General features: G+C 42.3%; 1 protein-coding gene across 1 annotated transcript in view; it reads left to right on the forward strand.

The window, feature by feature from the left end:
- The window catches only part of CYTH3 (cytohesin 3), a 336,872-nt gene that overhangs the window by 107,602 nt on the left and 202,523 nt on the right, over positions 1–26,747 (forward strand). Inside the window, exon 4 of the mRNA XM_053694552.1 lies at positions 15,507–15,573. Coding sequence (XP_053550527.1) covers positions 15,507–15,573 — 67 coding nt within the window. The remainder of the gene's footprint in view (positions 1–15,506; positions 15,574–26,747) is intronic.

A 26,747-nucleotide genomic window follows, 5' to 3' on the forward strand; every position in this document is an offset into this window, starting at 1 on the left:
TCCTGTTCCACTCCGTAGTTTCCGGTAAGATTGATTCATTTTATCAGTATGAATGTTATGTGACAGTTAGGTATGGGTCTCAGTGAGACTCCTCTGTTCGGATCTGGGAATCATGGGATAATTCCTTTCTTAGGGGGGATTCGTGAACAGGGTGGGGTTCTTTAATCATGTTACTTATGTGATTTTCCTGCTTTGTGTATTGGGTATTGGCTCTGATGCTGAGACGGGAGAAATTCTTGTATGTTTTAGTGGGGCCTAGTTGCTGCATTTTTCTGGTGGTCTTTTTTAGACTTTACGGTTCACCTTATGACCAGGCGTTGTTACGCTGGGTTTGTTCGCTTCCGCATTCCTGTCCGTGTGGCGATGAAGATTTTCTGCTTCGTTTGGATCTGGTCATAGGAGGTGGTGAGTGCCCCAGCCATTGTGGGTGTCAAGTGCCGTTCGTTTTTTTTATATTGTCCTAATTTTCTCTTTGGTTTTAACCATGTAGGATTCTGAAGCTGAGACTGTCGTTGTTTCTAATTCCGATTCTTCCTCTTGTGAGGAAAGTGCTTCGGCCCCACTGACGCAGGTTTATCAGTCCTGTCTCTTGTGCCTTATTTGAGCACCTTGTTCCTCAGGCTCGGGGAGCCAGGGGCCTATTGAGCCATCAGCCTCTGGGGGCTCTTCTCCTTAGACGGCAGATTCCCAACAGCACCTTTCCTCTACATTTGCGGGTAACCCTAATGTTAATTTGTGGTTTGTTTCCCCTGCAGATGGCGGGTCATTTCCGCTTCAATATCTTGAAGGCGCTGGTTCGCCTGTAGGATCCGGAGGTTTCTGCGCGGCTGTGTTCTTGCCCGATTATCCCGGGTGTCCAGACTTCAGGTGGGTCTATTCAGTTATCTCCGGGGGTGAATATTCCTCCATGTTGCACCTTTCGTTATCGGATTGCATGGCTGCACGTTCTACTCTGTCGTCTTTACGACTTATTGGGGGATCCTCTCCTTTATCAGTCGGGGACTGTGTCATCGAATGGTGTTTCGAGCTAGACTATTTGGGATGTCGCTCGTGTCCTTTCCCAAAGTCTTTTTGGCGGATGCCTCCAGGGCTGCCATCTTTTCTTTCATCCGGTTAGGATACTTTTTTATTTGATTGTTCCCTCGGGAATTTCTAGGATGGCTTTGTTTTCTGTTACTTCCTTGGAAGTTGTTCGCGGACTGTTGGGTCTGGAATTTGTGTGCACTTTGTTGTGTTGTTAGTGACGCCTGTTGCGCCTAGCGGGCCTGGCGGGACCTTGTGTGTTTTGTTTTATTGTTTTATTGTTTGTTTTCACAAACTACTCTATACATCTACATCCGGGCCTTCGGGTCAGCATACTGGGAGAGATTGGGCATACCACTCTCTCCCGGGGCTGGGTCAGTGGCTTCCGCCGCATTGCTTTGGTTCTCCTTCAGGGGGGCGGGGCCTTCTCCGCTAGGGTGGTTTTTGCTACCCTCTGGGTGGTTTTTAGACTCCTAGGGTCTCTGGACCTCGTGTCATTCCACTTTTAATGGATCCTCTTCGTGGATCAGCGGTGGAGCACTTGTCGGTATGCAAGACTTCGCGGGTTCATGCCTGCATTCTCTGTGCTCCGGCAGCAGTGCTTGGGGTGGTTAGCCTATGACTTGCCACGTGGGGGCCTGGTTCGCCTTTTTCGCTGCAGGAGGCTTCTTCTAGCTGGAACCCATTTTTATTGGGGTCGCCTTGTTCGCTTTGGTTCTGTGTTTTTCCAGAATTTTCTCCACCCTCTTAGGGTCGGGCGCAGATGTGGGATCCTAGTTTCTGGATGTTGCAGAGTTTTGCTCTATGTCGTGGGTTCTATCGCCTTGAGATCGGTTCTGCGTTTTTTTTCGCGGACCTCTCTTAGGTTTTGCTAAATTTCCCATTGTTTTTTCAGGTTCCTTCTTCGTGTGAGGAGTGTCTGACCGGAATTTAGGTTGGGGTCCTTTTCTTCAGGTCTCTTTGTGGATCTGGGATTGGGCTGGCGTTCCGGGTGGTGTTGGTATAGTTCTATCTATGCTTGTCCCGTTTTTTCCCCGCTAGCGTTCGGGTTATGTCTGTCCCCTCCTTATGGCTGCTTGGGGCCTTTGTATTCTGGTGCTCTAACCTTGCATCAGTATCCTGTGTAGGGTCACTTTGTCTTTAGGTCTTCCCCACCGGTTTCTGCTGTGGGGCCCTGAGATTGCTACCTTGGGTAGCAATCTCAGGGCCCCACAGTCTCTGCTCCTTTGGGGGCTGGCTTGTTTTGGGTTAGTTTTAACCCCTGTGTCGTTTGTGTCCAGGGGGGGCAAGGTTTCCCTTGTCCTTTGTCTTCCCTTGGGAGATTTTTTTCTCTGGGGGTGTGTTCCTTTTGTCCTGGCTTCAGGGTTGGAGATGCCCTTGGGAATGGACTTCTAGGTTCGGTGTTCCTCTAATGTGGGATTCTGCCCGTGTTCTGGTCGCACTCTTTCGAGGTGGCTGGTGGTGTGCAGACACTTATGGGGGTAAATAACTTCCCTTACTGTTTTTGGGACTGTAACTCTGGGGCTCAAAAAATATGTTTATTAGCTGGAAGCAGTCTAAGAAACATTCTCAGGTATTGATTTTATGTTTGGGGATTTCGGATGTTTTGTGACATTTGTTTCATTCCGTTTTATCTGATGGCTTATAAGAGGCGCGCTCTTTTTTCTCTGCTGCACAGTTTCTTTCCTTCTTAATACAAGGAGAGTCCACGGATTAATTCCTTACTGTTGGGAAATACTGAACCTGGCTACCAGGAGGAGGCAAAGACACCCCATCCAAAGGCTTAAATACTTCTCCCACTTCCCCCATCCCCCAGTTATTATTTGCCTTTCGTCACAGGAGGATGGCAGAGAAGTGTCAGAAGATTTCGGAATTGTTCCTCAGGAGGGATATATGCCTCTCATTATGGAACTGGAGTTTTAAGTAATCTTGTCAGCCTCTCAGTGAGAGCATTGATGAAAGTTAGAGTCTGGAGATGCAGGGAGAGTCTTTCTGCGAACCCATCCAGACTGCCTACTAACAGCTCCTTAAGCAACCAGTTTCACTGTCTGCTTTCTTCACTCAAGTCCATGTCAGGAGCGATGCTACAAGACTGTCACACTTGAGGCTGTGTTTCTGTTCCACAGCACGGATTCTGGTAAAATCGTTTACATTTGTACTAACGTTGAAATTGCTGAAGACAGGGTCACAGTGTGACTCCTTTTATTCTTATAGAATCATGGGTTAATATCTCCTGAGGGAGGTTATCGAACAGTGGGGATTAATCAAATGTGTTTCTTTGATTTATGCTGTTTTTTTGGTTGTTGTTATGCGGTAAGGGAACATACAGGTTTTACTTTCACTTTGCATGCTGCGCAGCTTGTAGCTTGGCGTGCTTTTTCTCATAGCAGGGGCAGTCCTGCCTTGCGCACCACGTGACCGGGTGTGTTCACACTTTCGTTTTCTCTTTCCTGACCGAGATAGATATCTGAGAGGTTGCTTCTTCTCTGAGTGCCTGGGTCTAGGAGGTGGTGAGTGCCCCAGTCATTGGGGGTATATAGGTGCCGTTTTTGTGAGAAATAAAAAGTTAATTTATTTGTATCCTACTGTTAGCGCAAGCTATGGAGGATCCTGATATGCTTCAGGGTACTCTTTCTATTCCTAATAGTAATACCTGTCTACATTGTGAGGAGGCCTTGGTGTGCCCGCCCTCTCAGCTATGTTCCATATGCATTAACAAGTTTATTATGTCTAAGAAGGTTAACCCCTTTAGTATGACTGAGCCATCCACCTCTGAGGACTCGCCGTCCCGTGAGGTGCATCAATCATCTCTATAGTCACATGCAGCTTTCCGTAGCACACCTGATCCTCCGTCTGGAGGGAGCCTTTTACCATCAGACTTTACCGTGCAGTTAAAGACAGTGGTGTCTGAGGCCCTTAGTGCTCTACCTCGCCCTGCTAAGCACAAGCGAAAAGTTAAACATAGCTCTCCAGTCCAGGGGACATCCAATGATTTACTTGATTTGTCTGCCTTTCAAGTATCCCAGGATGGGTCACACTCTGTAAGTATAACTTGTATTACGTGTATGAAGACCAAATATTACTGATTGTGCACTATTGTGATGCCGTCTTCTGTTTCACCTTTTCACACTCTGAGTCTTCAGAATTATGGAATGCGGAGAAGCCAGCCTTTAGATTTAAAATTGAAAATTTACGTTTTTTTCTAAAGGACTGTCTGTCAACATTAGAGGTTCCAGAGGCCAAGTTGCCTGATGAACCTTTGATCCCTAAATTAGACAGAGTGTACGAGGACAGGGTAGCGTCGCTAACTTTTCCTGTGCCTGTAAAGATGGCAAATATTATTAAGAACGAATGGGATAGAATTGTATCTTCCTTTTCTCCTTCGTCTGCCTTTAAAAAGTTATTCCTGGTCCCGGACTCTCTGCTGGAGTTGTGGGGTTCCGCCCCTAAGGTGGATGGTGCTATGTCCACATTAGCTAAGCGTAATACTATCCCTCTTGAGGATATCTCGTCTTTCAGAGAGTCGATGGATAATAAAATGGAAAATTTTCTCAAGAAAATGTTTCAGCATACGGGATATTTATTTCAACCGGCAGCGGCTGTTGCCTCGGTTGCTGGAGCTGCGGCCTACTGGTGCGACTCCTTAGCGGAATTGATCGAGGTGGAGGGTCCTCTCTGGGTTATCCAAGAAAGAATTAAGGCTTTGAGAATGGCTAATTCTTTTATATGTGATGCAAAAATGCAGATTATTTGCCTGAATGCTAAAATCTCTGGTTTCTCAGTGCAGAGGCGTCGGGTGCTCTGGCTTAAGTCCTGGTCTGCAGTCATGACTTCTAAGTCGAGACTACTTACCCTCCCCTTCAAGGGAAACATTTTATTTGGTCCAGGCCTGGACTCCATTATTTCCACGCTTATAGGGGGAAAGGGTGCCTTCCTACCGCAGGATAAAAAGAACAAATCTAAGGGACTAGGATCTAAATTTCGTTCCTTTCATTCTGAAAAGTCCCAACGCCAGCAGTCCTCCTCTAAGCCCTAGCAGCCCAAGAGCACTTGGAAGCCGGCTCAATCCTGGAATAAATCCAAGCAGAACAAGAAGCCCGCGAGAAAATTCGGCATGAAGGGGCGGCCCCGATCCAAAGCTGGATCGTGTAGGGGGCAGACTCGCTGTTTTCAGATGCTTGGTCCAGGGACGTGCAGGATCCGTGGGTCCTGGAGGTCATAGCTCAGGGGTACAAGATAGGTTTCAAATCTCATCCATTCTCCCTAAAATCGTGTCAGATCGCAACATCAATCAAGAAATTTTGGTCCCTTCTTTTGTGTTTTTTTTTTTTTTTTTTAATTTTATTTTTATTGAGGTAAAGTTTGGTATACAAATAAGATATGTAAAACATTCCATAATTGCCATCACAAGTAACATAGTGCAAGGTTCATCATATAGTAAAAATGCTGCAAAGTGTTAACAGTGATATAAACTGGTATAACAACAAAGTAAATAAGGTTAGAAAAATAAAAAAGTTTTGTAAGAACACGATACAGTCTTGCCTGTGATTATTTAAGCCTCTCCTCTTATAAAAAGGGCCACTCTTGGACCCCTGACTAAGTGTGAGTTTTACCATGGTAGGGGGCTACAAACTATGTAGGAGATCACTCATGGATCTTGTGCTATTTACCTCAGTTTTATTTATTTTTTAAAGTTATAGTAATTTTATATTTCTACATATTTAAATGCGAAACAATCAAACTATCCTGCTAAATTAGAAAAAAAAGAAGGATAAATGTTGAATTCAGTTATGTAGCAGGGCATACTTATAGAGAGTTTGGGGGTGCGGTATAGGTTAGAGAAACCGCTTATTTAGTCCTCCTACTACAGGAGGCACATTAAGTAAAAAAGGGAGGGAGGGGGTGGGGGAGGAGGTGGTAATTCAAGTTTAATGGTCTAGGTGGGAGACTCGTGAGTGCATAAATTGTCAGCTGTTATATGCGATAGTTAGCTGATTGTATACTGGATTGTGATTGCACTCAATTTAGAGAGGTCTAAGGACTGAACTACACCAATTGTAATGGGTAACATGAGTCGCGGAGGGTATTATGGCTAGGAGATAGTAGGGCTTTGGCAGGTCCAGCCCGCGCTAGACATCTAAGGGGCGTTTTGATACAAGACTGCATGTCCCATTTTAGTACCTGTAGGACTAGAAAATGAGCTGTGGTGCCAATATTTAATTGATTTAATCCTCCTGCTAAGGGATGCTTATTATGTGGGGTGGGGGGGTAGGAGGTGATGAGTTGCATATGTTAAGCAGATAAGATGTCTGACTATCATCCGTGTGCACCAAATATTTATACATGTAAGAAAGTTTGGTTAGGACAGCTAATACAATATCAATAATCTTCTATAGCTGTTTGACATGACTGTCTAAAATCAATTTGCAAGGTGGGTTAAACTGAGTAAGGTATTATAGATGATCTACTGTACAGACTCTAAATTTTAGGAGTAGAATGCTGAAAATATAGTGCTCAAATCATTAAACCTGGGTATGTGATAACCTAATGCTATCTGGTAAACAAGAAGGGTATGTAAAATACAGGTAACAGTTCCCAGTATAAATAAGCAGTGTTTGGCATTATTGAGGGGCAGGGTACTGAACAGACTATAGGAGATCGGAACCAGGTAAAAATAAATGGGTGTCACTTAAACCATTAAATAGCTCCTCCTAAAGAACCAAAATACTCTAACTCCCGGATGTGGGCCCACCATCCAGGAACAGAAGGTCATATATGAACAGCACCTAGGGAAAGGAGGCTATAACAACCCATAATATGCTATAGTAAAGGATTAATACTTGTATGTGACACCCTAACTAGTATGTCCAGAGCTGTAAAGTGGGCATATCCTCAGATCTCACTGCAACCTTCAAGGCTTAACAAGGGAACTGGCAGTGTATTATAGAGATGATCTCAGGTTACAAACTCCATAAATTTAATGTTATGAAAAATAAGCACGATGTGGAGGTTTTAAATAACAGAATATGACAGCTTATTAAACAGGATATTAACATATTCACTCAAACAACTACATTAAGGATCAAAATTAAATTCAAACTGATAAGTATGTACCAGAGGATCCCATGTCCCCTAACACAAAACTTAGGCTGACATGCACAACATAACCGATAACTTTAACCAAACTTGTGAGTGTAAAGTATAGAGATAAAAGAGTTGGCTGAATTAAGTGCACTGTCCATTAACTCATGAAACAACATATGCAGTCAACTTAGCCTACTTCATGATAGGACAAGCACAGCGTTAACATACTGTCATCTTCGCTACAGAGACACAATAACATAGCATGTAAAGGATCGTGTACAGTCCATAGAGTCACTTTAGCAGTATTGTATATACTCCACATAGGTATAACTTTGATAGATTATGGCTAAATATTAGTGAGGCAGTTCCGTATAGCCAGGGCAGGCTGTCCATGTTAAAAGACATGCTATATTAAATTTCAGGCTGGGTGAGAGGGGTACTGTGATGTGGAATGTCAATGTGAGAGCTCTCTTACCCCACACCAGACCGGGAAGCTGAGCAGCGTTTCTGTGCCACCAGGCTGGAACTCTGAATTGTGGCCGTTAAGCCAGACCAAGATAGGCAGACCGGAGGCAAATAAGATTCCAGTAGTAGACTGGAGAAGTTTTGGGAAATATAAGCCAAGTTGTCACACTCTGACTCTCATCTGATAACATCCATGAGATAGGAAATATATAAAATGGTGCCATATATAGAAAAAAGAGAAAAAAAAAAGAAAATCTAAGCAGTAATGGTTCATGCATACGGTGAAGGGTCAGGTAACTAAAGAGAGACCCGGTACTGTGCTCAGCATCTGTTTTAGCCTGCCTCAAAATAGGTCAGAGACAGCTTGCGACCAAGCGACACTCTGTCACACCAAGTTATGAATCCGATGGTAGCCTTAGGAATAAGCCCATACATGGTGTTGAAAGTCAGATCCTTAGTATATAGGCGATGTTGAGGAAGACCCCCTGGTGAAAAGGACAACTCTGAGCATATTAGGTAAGCATCGTTCCATGTTACTGCTCGGCTGGTCCGACCTTCCCGCAACTGATCTCCACTGCGGATTGCAACACATGTTTGGCATCTCTTTGGGGCACATCGGTCTGCTGCATTGGATGGTAAGTAGGTGCCCACCTCGTTCATGCGGGTCGCTACTTTAACATATTTCACGCCCAAAGAGTTCTGTATATGATGCCAAGTAGGTGATGGACTCTGTGATCCCCCGACTCTCCTATTCTCTGGAGCGGTTAGAGGAATGAGTGAGTGGATGGCGTGTGCTGCAAACACCGATGCTGTCAGCTGGGGTTCCCTTGCAATTTGGTGTTCGAGCGCAACTTTGCACCTGTCCAAAAAGATATGCATCTTTTCCACAATGCGATCTGCAGCCTCCATGATCGGATAGAGAAGTAAGCCCCTAGTTGAGGGTTGCAAGGAATAGTTTTTGGGTAATCTTGCTCTCTGCTGGAATTGCCGCCTAGGCCGCAAGATGGTTGCCTCCGAATTTGTATTCGATGCTGAACGCACCAGGCTTGTGGGTATCCGTTTAGGTAGGATCACTCTCCTCAAAATTAGCTATTAAGAACGGCTGTGCTTTTTAGTCTTCAATAGTAGCTAAATAGAGGAGTAAATGAACACAGACGGTCGCCAAAGTTGTTTTTTATATGTAATATAATCAGAGCTGCTGAGATGTGCGACCGTCTGGTTTCAGAGTTGGCTCCGCCCCCCCCTTCTTTTGTGTTTTAATCCTTCTTCAAAGGAACGTTTACTTCATAATTTGGACGTGGTTTGTGCCTTGAAGTTTTATCTTCAAGCTACTAAGGATTTTAGACAAGCTTCTTCCTTATTTGTGGCATATTCTGGGAAGTGTAAGGGCCAGAAGGTCTCTGACTTCCTTATCCTTTTGTTTGAGGAGTCTTATCGCTTAGCTTATGAGACAGCGGGACATAGACCTCCTCAGAGAATTACGGATCATTCTACTAGAGTAGTGGCTTCCTCTTGGGTCTTTAAGAATGAGGCCTCTATGGATCTGATTTGTAAGGTGGCTACCTGGTCCTCCTTACACACTTTTTCTAAATTTTACAAGTTTGATGTTTTTGCTTCAGCTGAAGCAGCCTTCAGCATAAAGGTTTTGCAGGCTGTGGTGCCCTCAGATTAGGGTCCGACTCTCTTTTTGTCCCTCCCGTTTTCATTCAGTGTCCTCTAGAGCTTGGGTATATGTTTCCCAACAGTAAGGAATGAAGACATGGACTCTCCTTGTATTAAGAAGGAAAACATAAATTATGCTTACCAGATCATTTAATTTCCTTCTGTATAAGGAGAGTCCATGGCCCCCGCCCGTGTTTTCCGATGGGCGGCCCCCTAAATTATCATTTTCTTCTGGCACTTTTTATACCCTGATATTTCTCCTACTGTTCCTTGTTCCCTCAGCAGAATGACTGGGGGATGGGGGAAGTGGGAGAGATATTTAAGCCTTTGGCTGGGGTGTCTTTGCCTCCTCCTGGTGGCCAGGTTCAGTATTTCCGAACAGTAAGGAATGAAGCCATGGACTCTCCTTGTACAGAAGTAAATTCATTTATCTGGTAAGCATAATTTATGGGGGGGTTTTGCCGGTCATGTGACTTCCCGCTCTTCCGTTTTGAAATATGTAACGGAGCGGCGTAATTCTTATGTGAGCTCTCTTCTGTAGCAGCTCATTTGACTGATCTGCAGGGGAGTTTGTCGCATATTGGGATATCTTTAAAGGTCCAGGTAGGGCACCTCAGGCTGACTGTGGTGTAAAGGCGCATATTTTGTTTTCTCTTAATTTTACACTTAGCGTTTTTTTGTGCTCTGTAAAAAAAATTCCTTCTTAAAGTGACAGTAGTCATTCTCAAGTTATTTTTTTATTCCTTTATTTTTGGGGATTAATTCAAGCTATGGATTCTCAACAGGAGTCTGTTTCTCTTTATAAATGTGTACCGTGTCTGGAGGCCCAAATTGTTTTGCCTATGCAATTTTGTTCTTCATTTTTAGCTAGGATGCTTAAGTTTAAAGATAAATTACTGCATTCTGAGCCTAATGTCTCTCAGGATAATGCTGTTCAGGATATGCCACAGGTTTTTCCTCAAACGTCCTAAGCCTCAATGGCATCACATACAGTGCCCTTCAGTTTCTAAAGGAGGTACTGGCTACTTTGGACAACTCCAACTCTTCGGTCGCTGTCAACCCTAAAAAATATAGTAAACTTAATAAATACTATGATGTTCCTTCTTCCATGGAAGTATTTCCTGTTCCAGACCGTGTGTCAGAGATCAAATCACAGGAATGGGATAAGCCAGGGATACATTTTTCTCCTTCTCCCGTATTTAAAAAGATGTTGTTGACTCCATTCGGGACTCATGGCGCACTGTGTCTAAGGTGGAAGTAGCTAATTCTACTCTGGCCAAGAGAACCACAATTCCTATAGAGGATAGCTGTTCTTTTAAAGATCCTATGGATAAAAAGCTGGAGGCTTATTTAAATTTTTAGGGATTACAATGGCAACCTGCTGTTTGTATTGCTACGGTAACAAGCACAGCATCTTATTGGTGTGATGCTTTGTCTGAGCTGATTTTACAGGAGACTTTGTTAGAGGATATCCAAGATAGGTTCAAGGCTCTCAAGCTGGCCAATTCCTTTATCTCTGATGCAAACATGCAAGTCATTAGACTGGGAGCCAAGATGTCTGTTTTCACTGTTCTAGCTCGCAGGGCTCTGTGGTTAAAATCTTGGTCAGCTGGTGTTAACTCCAAGTCCAAGCTCCTGTCGTTACCTTTCAAGGGCAAGTCCCTGTTTAGTCCTGGTATGGCGGAGATAATTTCTGAAATTACGGGTGGAAAGGGGTCCTTTCTTCCACAAGACAAGAAGAATAGACCTAAAGGGTGCCAAAATTCAAATTTTCGTTCCTTTTGTAGCTTCAAAGGTCAAAAGTCTTCCTTTTGGAGATCCAATCAGACTTGGAATAAGGGGAAGCAGTTAAAGAAGCCTTCATCTGAGGCTAAGTCAGTATAAAGGGTCCACCCCCGGTCCGGTATTGGATCAAGTCGGGGGAAGACTTTCCTTGTTTCGACAAGCTTGGATATGCGATGTCTCAGACCCTTGGGCTGTGGACATAGTATTTCAGGGTTACAAAATAGAATTCAAGACTTGTCCTCCCAGGAGCAGATTTTTCTTCTCAGGATTATCTGTAGATCAGGTAAAAAGAGGCATTCTTAAACTGCGTTCAGGATCTTTCTTCCCTGGGAGTGATTGTTCCAGTCTCGGTAAGGGAACAGGGTCTAGGATTCTATTTAAATCTGTTTGTGGTTCCCAAACAGAGGGATCTTTTCGACCCATTTTAGACCTAAAATGTCTCAACAAATTTCTTAGGGTACCGTCCTTCAAAATGGAAACCATTCGGTCCATTCTTCCTTTAGTCCAAGAGGGTCTCTCATGATGCGTATCTTCATGTTTCCATTCACAGGGATCATCACCAGTTCTTGAGATTCGCTTTTCTAGACAAGCACTTTCAATTTGTTGCTCTTCCGTTTGGCCTTGCCACAGCTCCCAGAATTTTCACAAAGGTTCTTGGGGCGCTCTTGGCAGTCGTCATGTCTCAGGGAATTGCGGTGGCGCCTTACCTGGACAACATCTTGGTTCAGGCTTCATCTTTTCAACTAGCAAACTCTCATACAGAGATCTTGTTGTCTTTTCTACGTTCCCACAGGTGGAAAGTGAATCTGGAGAAGAGTTCCCTTGTTCCAACTACAAGGGTGTGTTACTTAGGGACCATCATAGATTCCCTACCTAAGAAGATTTTTCTGACGGAGGTCAGAAAATCCAAACTTCTCACTTTTTGCCTCTCTCTCCAGTCTACTGTTCGTCCATCAGTGGCTCAATGCATGGAGGTAATTGGTCTGATGGTCGCTTCCATGGACATCATTCCTTTTGCTTGATTCCATCTGAGAGCTCTACAATTATGCATGCTCAGGCAATGGAACAGAGACCATTCAGATCTCTCAGAAGATAGATCTGGATCCTTTAGCAAGAAACTCTCTCTCTCGTGGTGGATTTCTCAGTTTCTTCTGTCTCAGGGCACATGCTCCCGGAGACCCTCCTGGGTGATTGTGACCACGGACGCCAGCCTTCTAGGCTGGGGAGCAGTCTGGGGCTCGTTAAAAGGTCAGGGCCTGTGGACTTGGGAGAAGTCTTCTCTTCCCTTAAACATCTTGGAGTTGAGAGCGATCTTCAATGCCTTGATGGCTTGACCTCAGTTGTCTTTAGCCCGGTTTATCAGATTCCAGTCAGACATCACCTCAGTGGCTTACATCAACCACCAAGGAGGACCTTGGAGTTCCTTGGCCATGAAGGAGGTGACTCGCATTATTCAGTGGCCATCCACATTCCAGTAGTGGACAATTGGGAGGTGGATTTTCTGAGCAGACAGACCTTTCATCGCGGGGAGTGGGCTCTTCACCCGGAGGTGTTCTCCAGGTTAACCCTCAAGTGGGGGGTGCCGGATTTGGATCTGATGGCATCTCTTTAGAACGCCAAACTTCCAAGGTATGGTTCAAGGTCAAGAGATCCTCAGGCCATCCTGATAGATGCTCTGGTGGTTCCTTGGGATTTCGGTCTAGCATACCCATTTACTCCTTTTGCTCTCCTTCCACAAGTCATTGCTCGTATCAAACAGGAGAGAGCGTCTGTAATGCTAATAGCTCCTGCATGGCCTCGCAGGATCTGGTTTGCAGACCTGGTGAAGATGTCTACTCTTCCACCTTGTAGGTTACCTCTGAGGAAGGACATTCTAACTCAGGGTCATTTTTTCCATCCAAATCTAGTTTCTCTGAAGCTGACTGCATGGAGAGTGAACGCTTAGTTTTGGCTAAGCGTTGATTTTCTGAGCCAGTCATTGATACTATGCTTCAGGCTCGCAAACCAGTTACTCATAAAATTTCCCATAAGGTATGGCACAAATACCTATATTGGTGTGAATTAAAGGGCTTCTCTTGGAGTAGGGTCAGGATTCGTAGAATTGTGTCTTTTCTCCAGGAAGGCCTGGAGAAGGATTTGTCAGTCAGTTCTCTGAAGGGTCAGATTTCTGCAATGTCTATTCTTTTACACAAACGTCTGGTGGATGTGCCAGATGTTCAATCCTTTTGTCAGGCCCTGGTCAGAATCAGGCCTGTGTTTAGACCTGTTGCTCCTCCTTGGAGTTTGAACCTTGAGCTTAAAGTTTTGCTGCAGGCTCCATTTGAGCGAATGCATTCTGTAGATATTAATTTGTTATCTTAGAAAGTTTTGTTTCTTATTGCTATTTCCTCTGCTCGCAGAGTTTCTAAATTCTCGGCTCTGCAGTATGATTCACCTTACCTTTCTTTTCATGGGGATAAGGCGGTCCTTCGTTCTAAGTTGGGATTTCTCCCTAAAGTGATTTTGGATCGAAACATTAATCAAGAAATTGTTGTTTATTCTCTTTGTCCTAATCCTTCTTCTCGTAAGGAATGTCTTTTGCATAACTTAGATGTTGGGCCTGCTCTAAAATTTTACCTACAGGCTACTAAAGATTTTCGTCACTCTTCTGCCCTTTTTGTTTGTTTCCCTGGAAAGCGGAAGGGTCAGAAGGCCTCTTCTTCTTCTCTTTCCCTCTGGTTGAGAAGTATGATTCGGTTTGCTTATGAGACTGCTGGACAGCAGCCTCCTGAGAGAACTACAGCTCATTCTACTAGGGCTGTCTCCCCATCTTGGGCTTTCAAAAATGAAGCTTCTGTGGAACATATTTGCAAGGCGACTACATTGTCCTCTCTGCATTTTTTTCCCCGAAATTTTTCAAATTTGATACTTTTGCCTTGGCTGAGGCCTCTTTTGGGAGAAAGGTTCTTCAAGCGGTGGTGCCTTCTGTTTAGGTCTGCCTGTCTTGTTCTCCCTCCCTATTCATTCCGTGTCCTCTAGCTTGGGTATTGGTTTCCACTAGTAATTGGAATGACGTTGTGGACTCTCCATGTGTTAGGAAAGAAAAGAAAATGTATTCTTACCTAATAAAATTCTTTCTTTCCGGACATGGAGAGTCCACGACCCCACCTTCAATTAAGACAGTATTTTTTTTGTTAAACCTCAGGCACCTCTACACCTTTTGTGTTATCATCTTTTTCCATTTCCCTTCAGTCGAATGACTGGGGATTATGGGTAAGGGAAGTGACACTTAACAGCTCTGCTGGGGTGCTCTTTGCCTCCTCCTGCTGGCCAGGAGAGAATATCCCACTAGTAATTGGAATGACATTGTGCACTCTCCATGTCCGGAAAGAAAGCAATTTATTAGGTAAGCATACATTTTATTTTTAGGTGTAACTGCAGGAATCTGAAGGACAGTTGCTTTGCACATATCTTGCTGACACATCGGGCTTGATTTATCAAGCGAGGGTGGACATATTCGCTCCTGTCTGCCCCAGCTCGCCTCTGGCGAGCAGCAATCTGCCGGAATTTACCATTGCAAAATAACGCTTGCGTGCATTACCGCCCACTGCCCACTCACATCCAATAAACCACCGGCAGGAGCTGTCAATCTCCTCGGTCAGACGAGACCGGGGAGATTGAAATTCTCCACCTAAGAGATGAAGAAGAGGGTAGGAAGCAGTGGTCTGATGACCGCTGTTTGATAAATACTGACTTTAGGTTCTCTTGTGAGAACCTGCAGTCGTAGGGGAGGCAAAGGCTTGATAAATTGAGCCCATAGCATTGCACATTTTAATGTGAGGTTTGTGTACAGCTGCTCAAACATAGAAATCCATTTTATGAAGCTCTTGACAGTTCTTGTACTGATGTTGCTTTTAGAGGCAGTTTGGAACTCTGTAGAGAGTGATGCAACATATTTTAGGTGATTTTTACGTACTACATGCTTCAGCACTCTGTAACCCGGCTCTTTTGTGTTTGGGCTGTCTACCACTTTGTGGCTGGGATGTTGTTGCTCCTAGATGCTTCCACTTCACAATAATATTCGCGGTTGACCTGGTCAGATCTTGTAGGGGAATACATTTCACATACTGACCTGTCAAAGGTGGCATGTTGGTACCTAGTTTTCATTGCAGGTATGTGAAAAAGAGTTGGTGCACATGTGCAAACACCTCAGCACTAGAATACAATGAAAGCTAGATTTGAACATGGCGGAAGGTAGAGAATAACTTCAATACTAAGCTTATAATATGTGTTTAGTGCTTATTTTCTAATTTTACAGTACAGTGTCCTTTAATTAAATGTTTTTTAGGCCCCAGTTGCTTTTTGTTTTAAACTTGTCATGATAATGAATCATACAAGAATAAACCTATATAAATAGTTAAACTGCTGTGATGAAACAATTTTTTTATTTATTTTATAATTTAGCAGGTTACATTTTTACATTGTTCCAATTTTTTTTTATGTAACAGTAAAACATCTCAGAGGAATAAACAGATTGCCATGGGAAGAAAAAAATTCAACATGGACCCTAAAAAGGTAAACATGGTGACTAATATACATGTGCATTCAGCTATTTCGGGCCGATCTGAATGGCCATAAGCTGCATTAGGCAATTTTGGAGACGGATTTATTCTTGTGAAAGTGCAACACACTAAGATCTGCACTTTCACAAATATCTTGTTCTGAAAAAATGTGGCCGTTATCTTTGGCATTCCAATTGGACCGAAATAGTTGTATGCACTAATAGTTTATGGTAATAAATTTATTTTCTAGCTGTTTTTTTTTTGGGGGGGGGGGGGATTCCATCTATCTCCCGACCATCTCTCTGTCTATCTACTTTACTCCATCTTGCCAACTGGAAATATTAATTTTGGTTTCTGGCACAACTTTGGCCTCTAGAGATTTACAAATGTTTGTATGGGATGCTGTGTTGGAAGATGTATGATAGTCAAATACTTGCTATCTGAGTAAATTATTGCTATGTAAATAAGCAGCAGAGTCCTATCTACAGTCACATCACTATGACTCTGAGTTTCTTTTTGCACATTTATGTCTTTATAAGACCGGTAGTTTAGTGTTCTGTGGTTATTATTGGAATTTTCATAATTTTTCTTTCTTTCCTAAGACATGTAGTGTCCACGACTTCATTCCAATTACTAGTGTGAATATCACTCCTGGCCAGCAGGAGGAGGCAAAGAACACCACAGAAAAACTGTTAAGTGTCTCTCGCCTACTCATAATCCCCAGTCATTCTCTTTGCCTCTGTCAATGGAGGAGGTGAAGCTTGGTGTCTGAAAATGTAAAAAAATTTTTTGGGGTACTTTTCCCTTCAAGCAAGGATCTGGGTTTAGCTATGTCCACGTCAATCTCTTGAGTAAGAGTAGTGGTGGCTTTTAAGCAGTTAGGAAGTGGTGAGGTGGTCCTTACTTTGTTCTCCTAACATATTTGCTGCCCTAGTCACAGAAAGCCAGAGTTGGTTACTCTGTTCTTTCTTTCATGTAATTAGCAAGAGTCCATGAGCTAGTGACGTATGGGATATACATTCCTACCAGGAGGGGCAAAGTTTCCCAAACCTTAAAATGCCTATAAATACACCCCTCACCACACCCACAATTCAGTTTAACAAACTTTGCCTCCCGTGGAGGTGGTGAAGTAAGTTTGTGCTAGATTCTATGTTGATATGCGCTTCGCAGCAGGCTGGAGCCCGGTTTTCCTCTCAGTGTGCAGTGAATGTCAGAGGGATGTGAAGAGAGTATTGCCTATTTGAATTCAATGGTCTCCTTCTACGGAATCTATTTCATAGGTTCTCTGTTATCGGTCGTAGAGATTCATCTCTTACCTCCCTTTTCAGATCGACGATATACTCTTATATATATCATTACCTCTACTGATTCTCGTTTCAGTACTGGTTTGGCTTTCTACTACATGTAGATGAGTGTCCTGGGGTAAGAAAGTCTTATTTTTTTGTGACACTCTAAGCTATGGTTGGGCACTTTTATATAAAGTTCTAAATAGATGTGTTTAAACATTTATTTGCCTTGATTCAGGATGATCAATATTCCTTATTTCAGACAGTCAGTTTCATTATTTGGGATAATGCATATGAATAATTAATTTTTTTCTTACCTTAAAAATCGACTTTTTTTCCTGTGGGCTATTAGGCTCGCAGGGCTGAAAATGCTTCATTTTATTGCGTCATTCTTGGCGCGGATGTTTTTGGCGCAAAAATTTTCTTTGTCATTTCCGGCGTCGTACTTGTCCCCGGAAGTTGTTTGTGATTGCGTCATTTTTTTGACGTTTTGCGCCAAAAATGTCGGCGTCGCATTTAGGCGCCTAATAATGTGGGCGTCTTTTTTGGCGCTAAAAAATATGGGCGTCATTATTGTCTCCACATTATTTAAGTCTCATTGTTTATTTGCTTCTGGTTGCTAGAAGCTTGTTCATTGGCATTTTTTCCCATTCCTGAAACTGTCATTTAAGGAATTTGATAGATTTTGCTTTATATGTTGTTTTTTCTATTACATATTGCAAGATGTCTCAGATTGACCCTGGATCAGAAGCTACTTCTGGAAAAACGCTTGACTGAGTTCAGTCCTACCAAAGCTAAGTTCATTTATTTTAAATGTTATGAATGTTTATCTTTAGCTATGGTTTGTAATAGGTTATCATGATAAACTTTTACATTCAGAATCCATTAGTATTTATGCTTTATATATTGCCATTCTTTTTACATCTTATGTACAAGAAATATTTAGAAGATTTTTAAGAAATATTTTTCTGATTCTATTTTAAAGGCTTTGTCTGACTTTGTGCCTTCTAATAAAATTTTTAGGTCTTTTTCAAACTTCTTTTTTATTGAAGTTTCAAATGACCAACAACATACTGATTTATCCTTCTCTGATGATGTTTTTTCTCATTCAGAATTTTCTTCATCAGATATTGACACTAACAAATCTACTTTTTTATTAAAGTACATTTGTTCTTTGTTGAAAAGGTGTTGATTATTTAGGACATTAAGGTAACTAGTTCTTTTTCAAGACTAGCTAACACTATTTCTGCTTATTTATTCTTCTGTGTTTTCAGAGGTTTTTTTTCCATTTCCTTATACTAGGGAATGGAATAGGCTGATAATTTTCTTTTATTCCTTCTTCAAAGGTTTTAAACTATACTCTTTGCCGGCAGTTTAATTCAATTTGGAGGGTTCTCCAATTTATTGGGGCTATCTCTACTCCTACTAATTATGCTTTTGTTTCTATAGCAAAATAGTATTTATTTTCCTTTAGATGGTTGTATCTTATTTATGGAAAATTGTTTAGTTTCAGGTACCTTTCTTGGACCTGTGATTTATTTGGATGTTGCAATTGCTTCAGTTTTTCTGTTTACTTTAAGATCAAGTATCAGATTATGATTTATTTTAGCATTGTTAAAGGTACAACATTTACTAGACTAGGTGCTGTTGCATTTGTCTTGTTGTTTTGCATTTATTGATTATGCAAGTCCACTGTATTGTCTGGTCCTTTAACTGGACTATCATGCTATTAATTTCATTTGTGTCTTCATTTTATTGAATATTTTCCCAAATGAGGTTTAATATGTCTTTAGCTGTTTGAGCTAGAAGAATTTTGTGATTTCTAAAAATCCATATTTCTTTTGTTCTAAGATAATCAATTATTTGTTTTATAATTGGATTCAATTCTTAACTGTTACTCTGGGCTTCAAGATTGAGTTCTAAGACTAAAACTTTAAGCTTATACTAATTTGGTTGTTCTTATTAAGGAATGAATTCCTGAATTCTTTCCCAAGTAACATGTTTTTAATTGGAAATTTTTTGAGTTCGAAATCAGCTCCCTTAAATTGCGATGTATGTGCCGTATTCCAGCTTGGCTGGCAAGGGGCAGGTTAAGACTTTTTTGTTCTTCAGGACATAGTTAGAGGATAAAGCTCTTGATTCCTCTCACAAGGGTCACCTTTTTTAGGTTTCCAGATAGTTTGTGTCACTGTCTTTGTCTCTATCAGACAAGGGACAATTTTATTGGGTTCCGTCTGTCGGTACCTTTAGTCTCTATTATTTCCTTCAGTTGCTATATATGCATAGAAGTTTTAGGTCTTATGGCCGCAGCATTGGATTCAATTCCCTTTGCTCATTTTCAATAGACAGAACCTTTCCAGTCTTTTATGCTGAATTATGGTGCAGGGATTCTAGGATTTCGCATTTTAAATCTTCAAATCCTAATATTTATCTCTCTTGATTTGGTGGTTAAGATCACCATCATTTAGTTCTCAACCTGGACCATGATCTCTATAGATGTGAGTCTTTTTGGTTGGGAGGCTGTCTGTGGATCTCTGTCAGCACAAGGGGTTTAGAAATCTCAGGAGGGCGAGATTACCATTTGATATTTTAGAACTCCGTGTTTTCTCAGAGTTTTTCAGTTAGTTTCTTTTTGAGGAAGAGACGTTTATTGTTTTTCAGACAATATCACAACTATGGTGTATGTCAATCATCAGGGTAGGACTATCAGTCCTTAGGCTGTGACAGAAGTGTCTCGGATATTAGTTTAGGCTAAATCCAGCTCCTATCTAAATTCTGTGTTTTTTTTCCCAGGTATAGATATTTGGTAAGCGGATTATCTCTGTTAATCAAGCTTTACATCCGGGAGAATGGTCTCTCATACCCAGATATGTTTTTCAATTTTTCAGATGTGAGCATTTCTAGAAATAGATCTGTTGGCATCTCATCTGAATAAATAACTTCCCAGGGGCCTATTCAGGTCCGGGGATCCTCAGGCGGAAGTAGTGTATGCATTGACATTTCTTTGGAAATTATCTTTTTGCCTATTTCTTTCCGCCTCTAGTTCTTCTTCCAAAATGATTTCCAAAATTCTTATGGAGTATTTGTTTGTTATGCTGGTGGCTCCAGCATGGCCTCTCAGGTTTTGGTATGCGGATTTCATTCGGATGGCCAGTTGCCAACCTTGGACACTTCCGTTTAAACCAGACCTTCTTTCTCAAGGCCCATTTTTTCCATCAGGATCTCAAATCATTAAATTTGAAGGGATGGAGATTGAACGCTTTGTTTCAGGCTCGTAAATCTGTCTCTAGAAAGATTTATTATTGAGTCTGGAAGACCTACTTTTCTTCTGTTAAGTGTGATCAGTCCACGGGTCATCATTACTTCTGGGATATTACTCCTCCCCAACAGGAAGTGCAAGAGGATTCACCCAGCAGAGCTGCATATAGCTCCTCCCCTCTACGTCACTCCCAGTCATTCTCTTGCACCCAACGACTAGATAGGATGTGTGAGAGGACTATGGTGATTATACTTAGTTTTATATCTTCAATCAAAAGTTTGTTATTTTAAAATAGCACCGGAGTGTGTTATTATCTCTCTGGCAGAGTTTGAAGAAGAATCTACCAGAGTTTTTGTTATGATTTTAGCCGGAGTAGTTAAGATCATATTGCTGTTTCTCGGCCATCTGAGGAGAGGTAAACTTCAGATCAGGGGACAGCGGGCAGATGAATCTGCATAGAGGTATGTAGCAGTTTTTATTTTCTGACAATGGAATTGATGAGAAAATCCTGCCATACCGATATAATGTCATGTATGTATACTTTACACTTCAGTATTCTGGGGAATGGTACTTCACTAGAATTACACTGTAAGAAATACATAAAGCTGTTTAATAACTAGAGATTATGTTTAACGTTTTTGCTGGAATGTAAAATCGTTTTCATTTACTGAGGTACTGAGTGAATAAATGTTTGGGCACTATTTTTCCACTTGGCAGTTGCTTAATCTGTTTTCTGACAGTTTCTGTTCTCCCTCACTGCTGTGTGTGAGGGGGAGGGGCCGTTTTTTGGCGCTTTTACTATGCATCAAATATTTCAGTCAGCAACTTATTGTATTCCCTGCATGATCCGGTTCATCTCTACAGAGCTCAGGGGTCTTCAAAACTTATTTTGAGGGAGGTAATTTCTCTCAGCAGAGCTGTGAGAATTATAGTTTGACTGAGATAAAAAACGTTTATTCTGTAATTTGTTTCCTGCTTTCAGAATTTGTTATCTTTGCTAATGGGATTAAACCTTTGCTAAAGTTGTGTTATTTACAAGGATTGAGGCTATAACTGTTTCAATTTATTAATTTTCAACTGTCATAGATCTTCTGTGCTTCTTAAAGGCACAGTACGTTTTAATATTATTCTAATTGAATTGTATTTCCAAGTTACAAGTTTATTTGCTAGTGTGTTAAACATGTCTGATTCAGAGGATGATACCTGTGTCATTTGTTGCAATGCCAAAGTGGAGCCCAATAGAAATTTATGTACTAACTGTATTGATGCTACTTTAAATAAAAGTCAATCTGTACAAATTGAACAAATTTCACCAAACAACGAGGGGAGAGTTATGCCGACTAACTCGCCTCACGTGTCAGTACCTACATCTCCCGCTCAGAGGGAGGTGCGTGATATTGTAGCGCCGAGTACATCTGGGCGGCCATTACAAATCACATTACAGGATATGGCTACTGTTATGACTGAGGTTTTGGGTAAATTACCAGAACTAAGAGGTAAGCATGATCACTCTGGGGTGAGAACAGAGTGCGCTGATAATATTAGGGCCATGTCAGACACTGCGTCACAGGTGGCAGAACATGAGGACGGAGAACTTCATTCTGTGGGTGACGGTTCTGATCCAAACAGACTGGATTCAGATATTTCAAATTTTAAATTTAAACTGGAAAACCTCCGTGTATTACTAGGGGAGGTGTTAGCGGCTCTGAATGATTGTAACACAGTTGCAATACCAGAGAAAATGTGTAGGTTGGATAAATATTTTGCGGTACCGACGAGTACTGAGGTTTTTCCTATACCTAAGAGACTTACTGAAATTGTTACTAAGGAGTGGGATAGACCCGGTGTGCCGTTCTCACCCCCTCCGATATTTAGAAAAATGTTTCCAATAGACGCCACCACAAGGGACTTATGGCAAACGGTCCCTAAGGTGGAGGGAGCAGTTTCTACCTTAGCTAAGCGTACCACTATCCCGGTGGAGGATAGCTGTGCTTTTTCAGATCCAATGGATAAAAAATTAGAGGGTTACCTTAAGAAAATGTTTGTTCAACAAGGTTTTATATTGCAACCCCTTGCATGCATTGCGCCGATCACGGCTGCAGCGGCATTCTGGATTGAGTCTCTGGAAGAGAACATTGGTTCAGCTACTCTGGACGACATTACGGACAGGCTTAGAGTCCTTAAACTAGCTAATTCATTCATTTCGGAGGCCGTAGTACATCTTACTAAACTTACGGCGAAGAATTCAGGATTCGCCATTCAGGCACGCAGGGCGCTGTGGCTAAAATCCTGGTCAGCTGATGTTACTTCTAAGTCTAAATTGCTTAATATACCTTTCAAAGGGCAGACTTTATTCGGGCCCGGGTTGAAAGAGATTATCGCTGACATTACGGGAGGTAAAGGCCATGCCCTGCCTCAGGACAAAGCCAAAGCCAAGACTAGACAGTCTAATTTTCGTTCCTTTCGTAATTTCAAAGCAGGAGCAGCATCAACTTCCTCTGCACCAAAACAGGAAGGAGCTGTTGCTCGCTACAGACAAGGCTGGAAACCTAACCAGTCCTGGAACAAGGGCAAGCAGACTAGGAAACCTGCTGCTGCCCCTAAAACAGCATGAATTGAGGGCCCCCGATCCGGGATCGGATCTAGTGGGGGGCAGACTTTCTCTCTTCGCCCAGGCTTGGGCAAGAGATGTTCAGGATCCCTGGGCGCTAGAGATAATATCTCAGGGATACCTTCTGGACTTCAAATACTCTCCTCCAAGAGAGAGATTTCATCTGTCAAGATTGTCAACAATCCAGACAAAGAAAGAGGTGTTTCTACGCTGCGTACAAGAGCTCTTGTTAATGGGAGTAATCCATCCAGTTCCACGATCGGAACAGGGACAGGGGTTTTACTCAAATCTGTTTGTGGTTCCCAAAAAAGAGGGAACTTTCAGACCAATCCTGGACTTAAAGATCCTAAACAAATTCCTAAGAGTTCCATCGTTCAAGATGGAGACTATTCGGACAATTTTACCTATGATCCAAGAGGGTCAGTACATGACCACTGTAGATTTAAAAGATGCTTACCTTCACATACCGATTCACAAAGATCATTATCGGTACCTAAGGTTTGCCTTCCTAGACAGGCATTACCAGTTTGTGGCTCTTCCATTCGGATTGGCTACAGCTCCAAGAATCTTCACAAAGGTTCTGGGTGCTCTTCTGGCGGTACTAAGACCGCGGGGAATCTCGGTAGCTCCATACCTAGACGACATTCTGATACAAGCTTCAAGTTTTCAAACTGCCAAGTCTCATACAGAGTTAGTGCTGGCATTTCTAAGGTCACATGGATGGAAGGTGAACGAAAAGAAAAGTTCACTCGTTCCTCTCACAAGAGTTCCCTTCCTGGGGACTCTTATAGATTCTGTAGAAATGAAGATTTACCTGACAGAGGACAGGCTAACAAGACTTCAAAGTGCTTGCCGCACCCTTCATTCCATTCAACACCCGTCAGTGGCTCAATGCATGGAGGTAATCGGCTTAATGGTAGCGGCAATGGACATAGTACCCTTTGCACGCTTACACCTCAGACCACTGCAACTGTGCATGCTAAGTCAGTGGAATGGGGATTACTCAGACTTATCCCCTTCTCTGAATCTGGATCAAGAGACCAGAAATTCTCTTCTATGGTGGCTTTCTCGGCCACATCTGTCCAGGGGGATGCCATTCAGCAGACCAGACTGGACAATTGTAACAACAGACGCCAGCCTTCTAGGTTGGGGTGCCGTCTGGAATTCTCTGAAGGCTCAGGGACAATGGAGTCAGGAGGAGAGTCTCCTGCCAATAAACATTCTGGAATTGAGAGCAGTTCTCAATGCCCTCCTGGCTTGGCCCCAGTTGACAACTCAGGGGTTCATCAGGTTTCAGTCGGACAACATCACGACTGTAGCTTACATCAACCATCAGGGAGGGACAAGAAGCTCCCTAGCTATGATGGAAGTATCAAAGATAATTCGCTGGGCAGAGTCTCACTCTTGCCACCTGTCAGCAATCCACATCCCGGGAGTGGAGAACTGGGAGGCGGATTTCTTAAGTCGTCAGACTTTTCATCCGGGGGAGTGGGAACTTCATCCGGAGGTCTTTGCCCAAATACTTCGACGTTGGGGCAAACCAGAGATAGATCTCATGGCGTCTCGACAGAACGCCAAGCTTCCTCGTTACGGGTCCAGATCCAGGGATCCAGGAGCAGTCCTGATAGATGCTCTGACAGCACCTTGGGACTTCAGGATGGCTTACGTGTTTCCACCCTTCCCGTTGCTTCCTCGATTGATTGCCAGAATCAAACAAGAGAGAGCATCAGTGATTCTAATAGCACCTGCGTGGCCACGCAGGACTTGGTATGCAGACCTGGTGGACATGTCATCCTGTCCACCTTGGTCTCTACCTCTGAAACAGGACCTTCTGATACAGGGTCCCTTCAAACATCAAAATCTAACTTCTCTGAAGCTGACTGCTTGGAAATTGAACGCTTGATTTTATCAAGACGTGGGTTTTCTGAGTCAGTTATTGATACCTTAATACAGGCTAGGAAACCTGTTACCAGAAAGATTTACCATAAGATATGGCGTAAATACCTATATTGGTGTGAATCCAAAGGTTACTCTTGGAGTAAGGTTAGGATTCCTAGGATATTGTCTTTTCTACAAGAAGGTTTAGAAAAGGGTTTATCTGCTAGTTCATTAAAGGGACAGATCTCAGCTCTGTCCATTCTGTTACACAAACGTCTGTCAGAAGTTCCTGACGTCCAGGCTTTTTGTCAGGCTTTGGCCAGGATTAAGCCTGTGTTTAAAACTGTTGCTCCACCATGGAGTTTAAACCTTGTTCTTAATGTTTTACAGGGCGTTCCGTTTGAACCCCTTCATTCCATTGATATAAAGTTGTTATCTTGGAAAGTTCTATTTTTAATGGCTATTTCCTCGGCTCGAAGAGTCTCTGAATTATCAGCCTTACATTGTGATTCTCCTTATTTGATTTTTCATTTGGATAAGGTAGTCCTGCGTACTAAACCTGGGTTCTTACCTAAGGTAGTTACTAACAGGAATATCAATCAAGAGATTGTTGTTCCTTCTTTATGCCCAAATCCTTCTTCAAAGAAGGAACGTCTACTGCACAACCTGGATGTAGTCCGTGCTCTAAAATTTTACTTACAGGCAACTAAGGAATTTCGACAAACGTCTTCTCTGTTTGTCATTTACTCTGGGCAGAGGAGAGGTCAAAAAGCTTCCGCTACCTCTCTTTCTTTTTGGCTTCGTAGCATAATTCGTTTAGCTTATGAGACTGCTGGACAGCAGCCTCCTGAAACAATTACAGCTCATTCTACTAGAGCTGTGGCTTCCACTTGGGCCTTCAAGAATGAGGCCTCTGTTGAACAGATTTGCAAGGCTGCAACTTGGTCTTCACTTCATACTTTTTCCAAATTTTACAAATTTGACACTTTTGCTTCATCGGAGGCTATTTTTGGGAGAAAGGTTCTTCAGGCAGTGGTTCCTTCTGTATAAAGAGCCTGCCTATCCCTCCCGTCATCCGTGTACTTTTGCTTTGGTATTGGTATCCCAGAAGTAATGATGACCCGTGGACTGATCACACTTAACAGAAGAAAACATAATTTATGCTTACCTGATAAATTCCTTTCTTCTGTAGTGTGATCAGTCCACGGCCCGCCCTGTTTTTACGGCAGGTAAATATTTTTTAATTTATACTCCAGTCACCACTTCACCCTTGGCTTTTCCTTTCTCGTTGGTCCTTGGTCGAATGACTGGGAGTGACGTAGAGGGGAGGAGCTATATGCAGCTCTGCTGGGTGAATCCTCTTGCACTTCCTGTTGGGGAGGAGTAATATCCCAGAAGTAATGATGACCCGTGGACTGATCACACTACAGAAGAAAGGAATTTATCAGGTAAGCATAAATTATGTTTTCTTGGCATTCTTTTAAAATTCATAGAATTTTATTATTCTTTTCAGGTTGGTTTGGATAAGGTTTTGTCTGCAGTTCTTTGTTAGGACAAATCTCTATTCTTTCTGTTCTTTTTTCACAGAAAGATTGCTAATCATCCTGATATTCATTGTTTTGTTCAGGCTTTGGTCCGTATCAAGCCTGTCATTAATTCAGTCTCTCCTCTTTGGAGTCTCAATTTGGTGCTGAGGGCTTTACAGGCTCCTCCGTTTGAAACTATGCATTTTCTGAACATTAAATTACTTTCTTGGAAAAGTATTGTTCCTTTTGGTTATTTCTTTTGCTAGAAGAATTTTTGAGCTATCTGCTCTTTTTTGTGAATATCTTTTTCTGATTTTTCATCAGGATAAGGCAGTGTTACTTCCTGATAGTCATCATTTTTTTCAGGTTTTGATTCGTATCAAACCTGTCATTAAGCCAATTTCTCCTCCTTGGAGTCTTAATTGGGTTCTGAAGGTTTTTCAGGCTCTTCTATTTGAGCATATGCTTGCTCTGGACATTAATTACTTTCATGGAAAGTATTGTTCTTTTTGGACATCTCTTCAGCTAGAACAGCTTTTGAATTATCTGTTCTTTCTTGTGAATCTCTTTTTTCTGATTTTTTTCATCAGGAAAAAGTGGTGTTTGCTGCCCTCATTTCAATTCTTA

This window comes from Bombina bombina, chromosome 11 (genome assembly GCF_027579735.1).
Source record: "Bombina bombina isolate aBomBom1 chromosome 11, aBomBom1.pri, whole genome shotgun sequence".
NCBI classification, from domain to species: domain Eukaryota; kingdom Metazoa; phylum Chordata; class Amphibia; order Anura; family Bombinatoridae; genus Bombina; species Bombina bombina.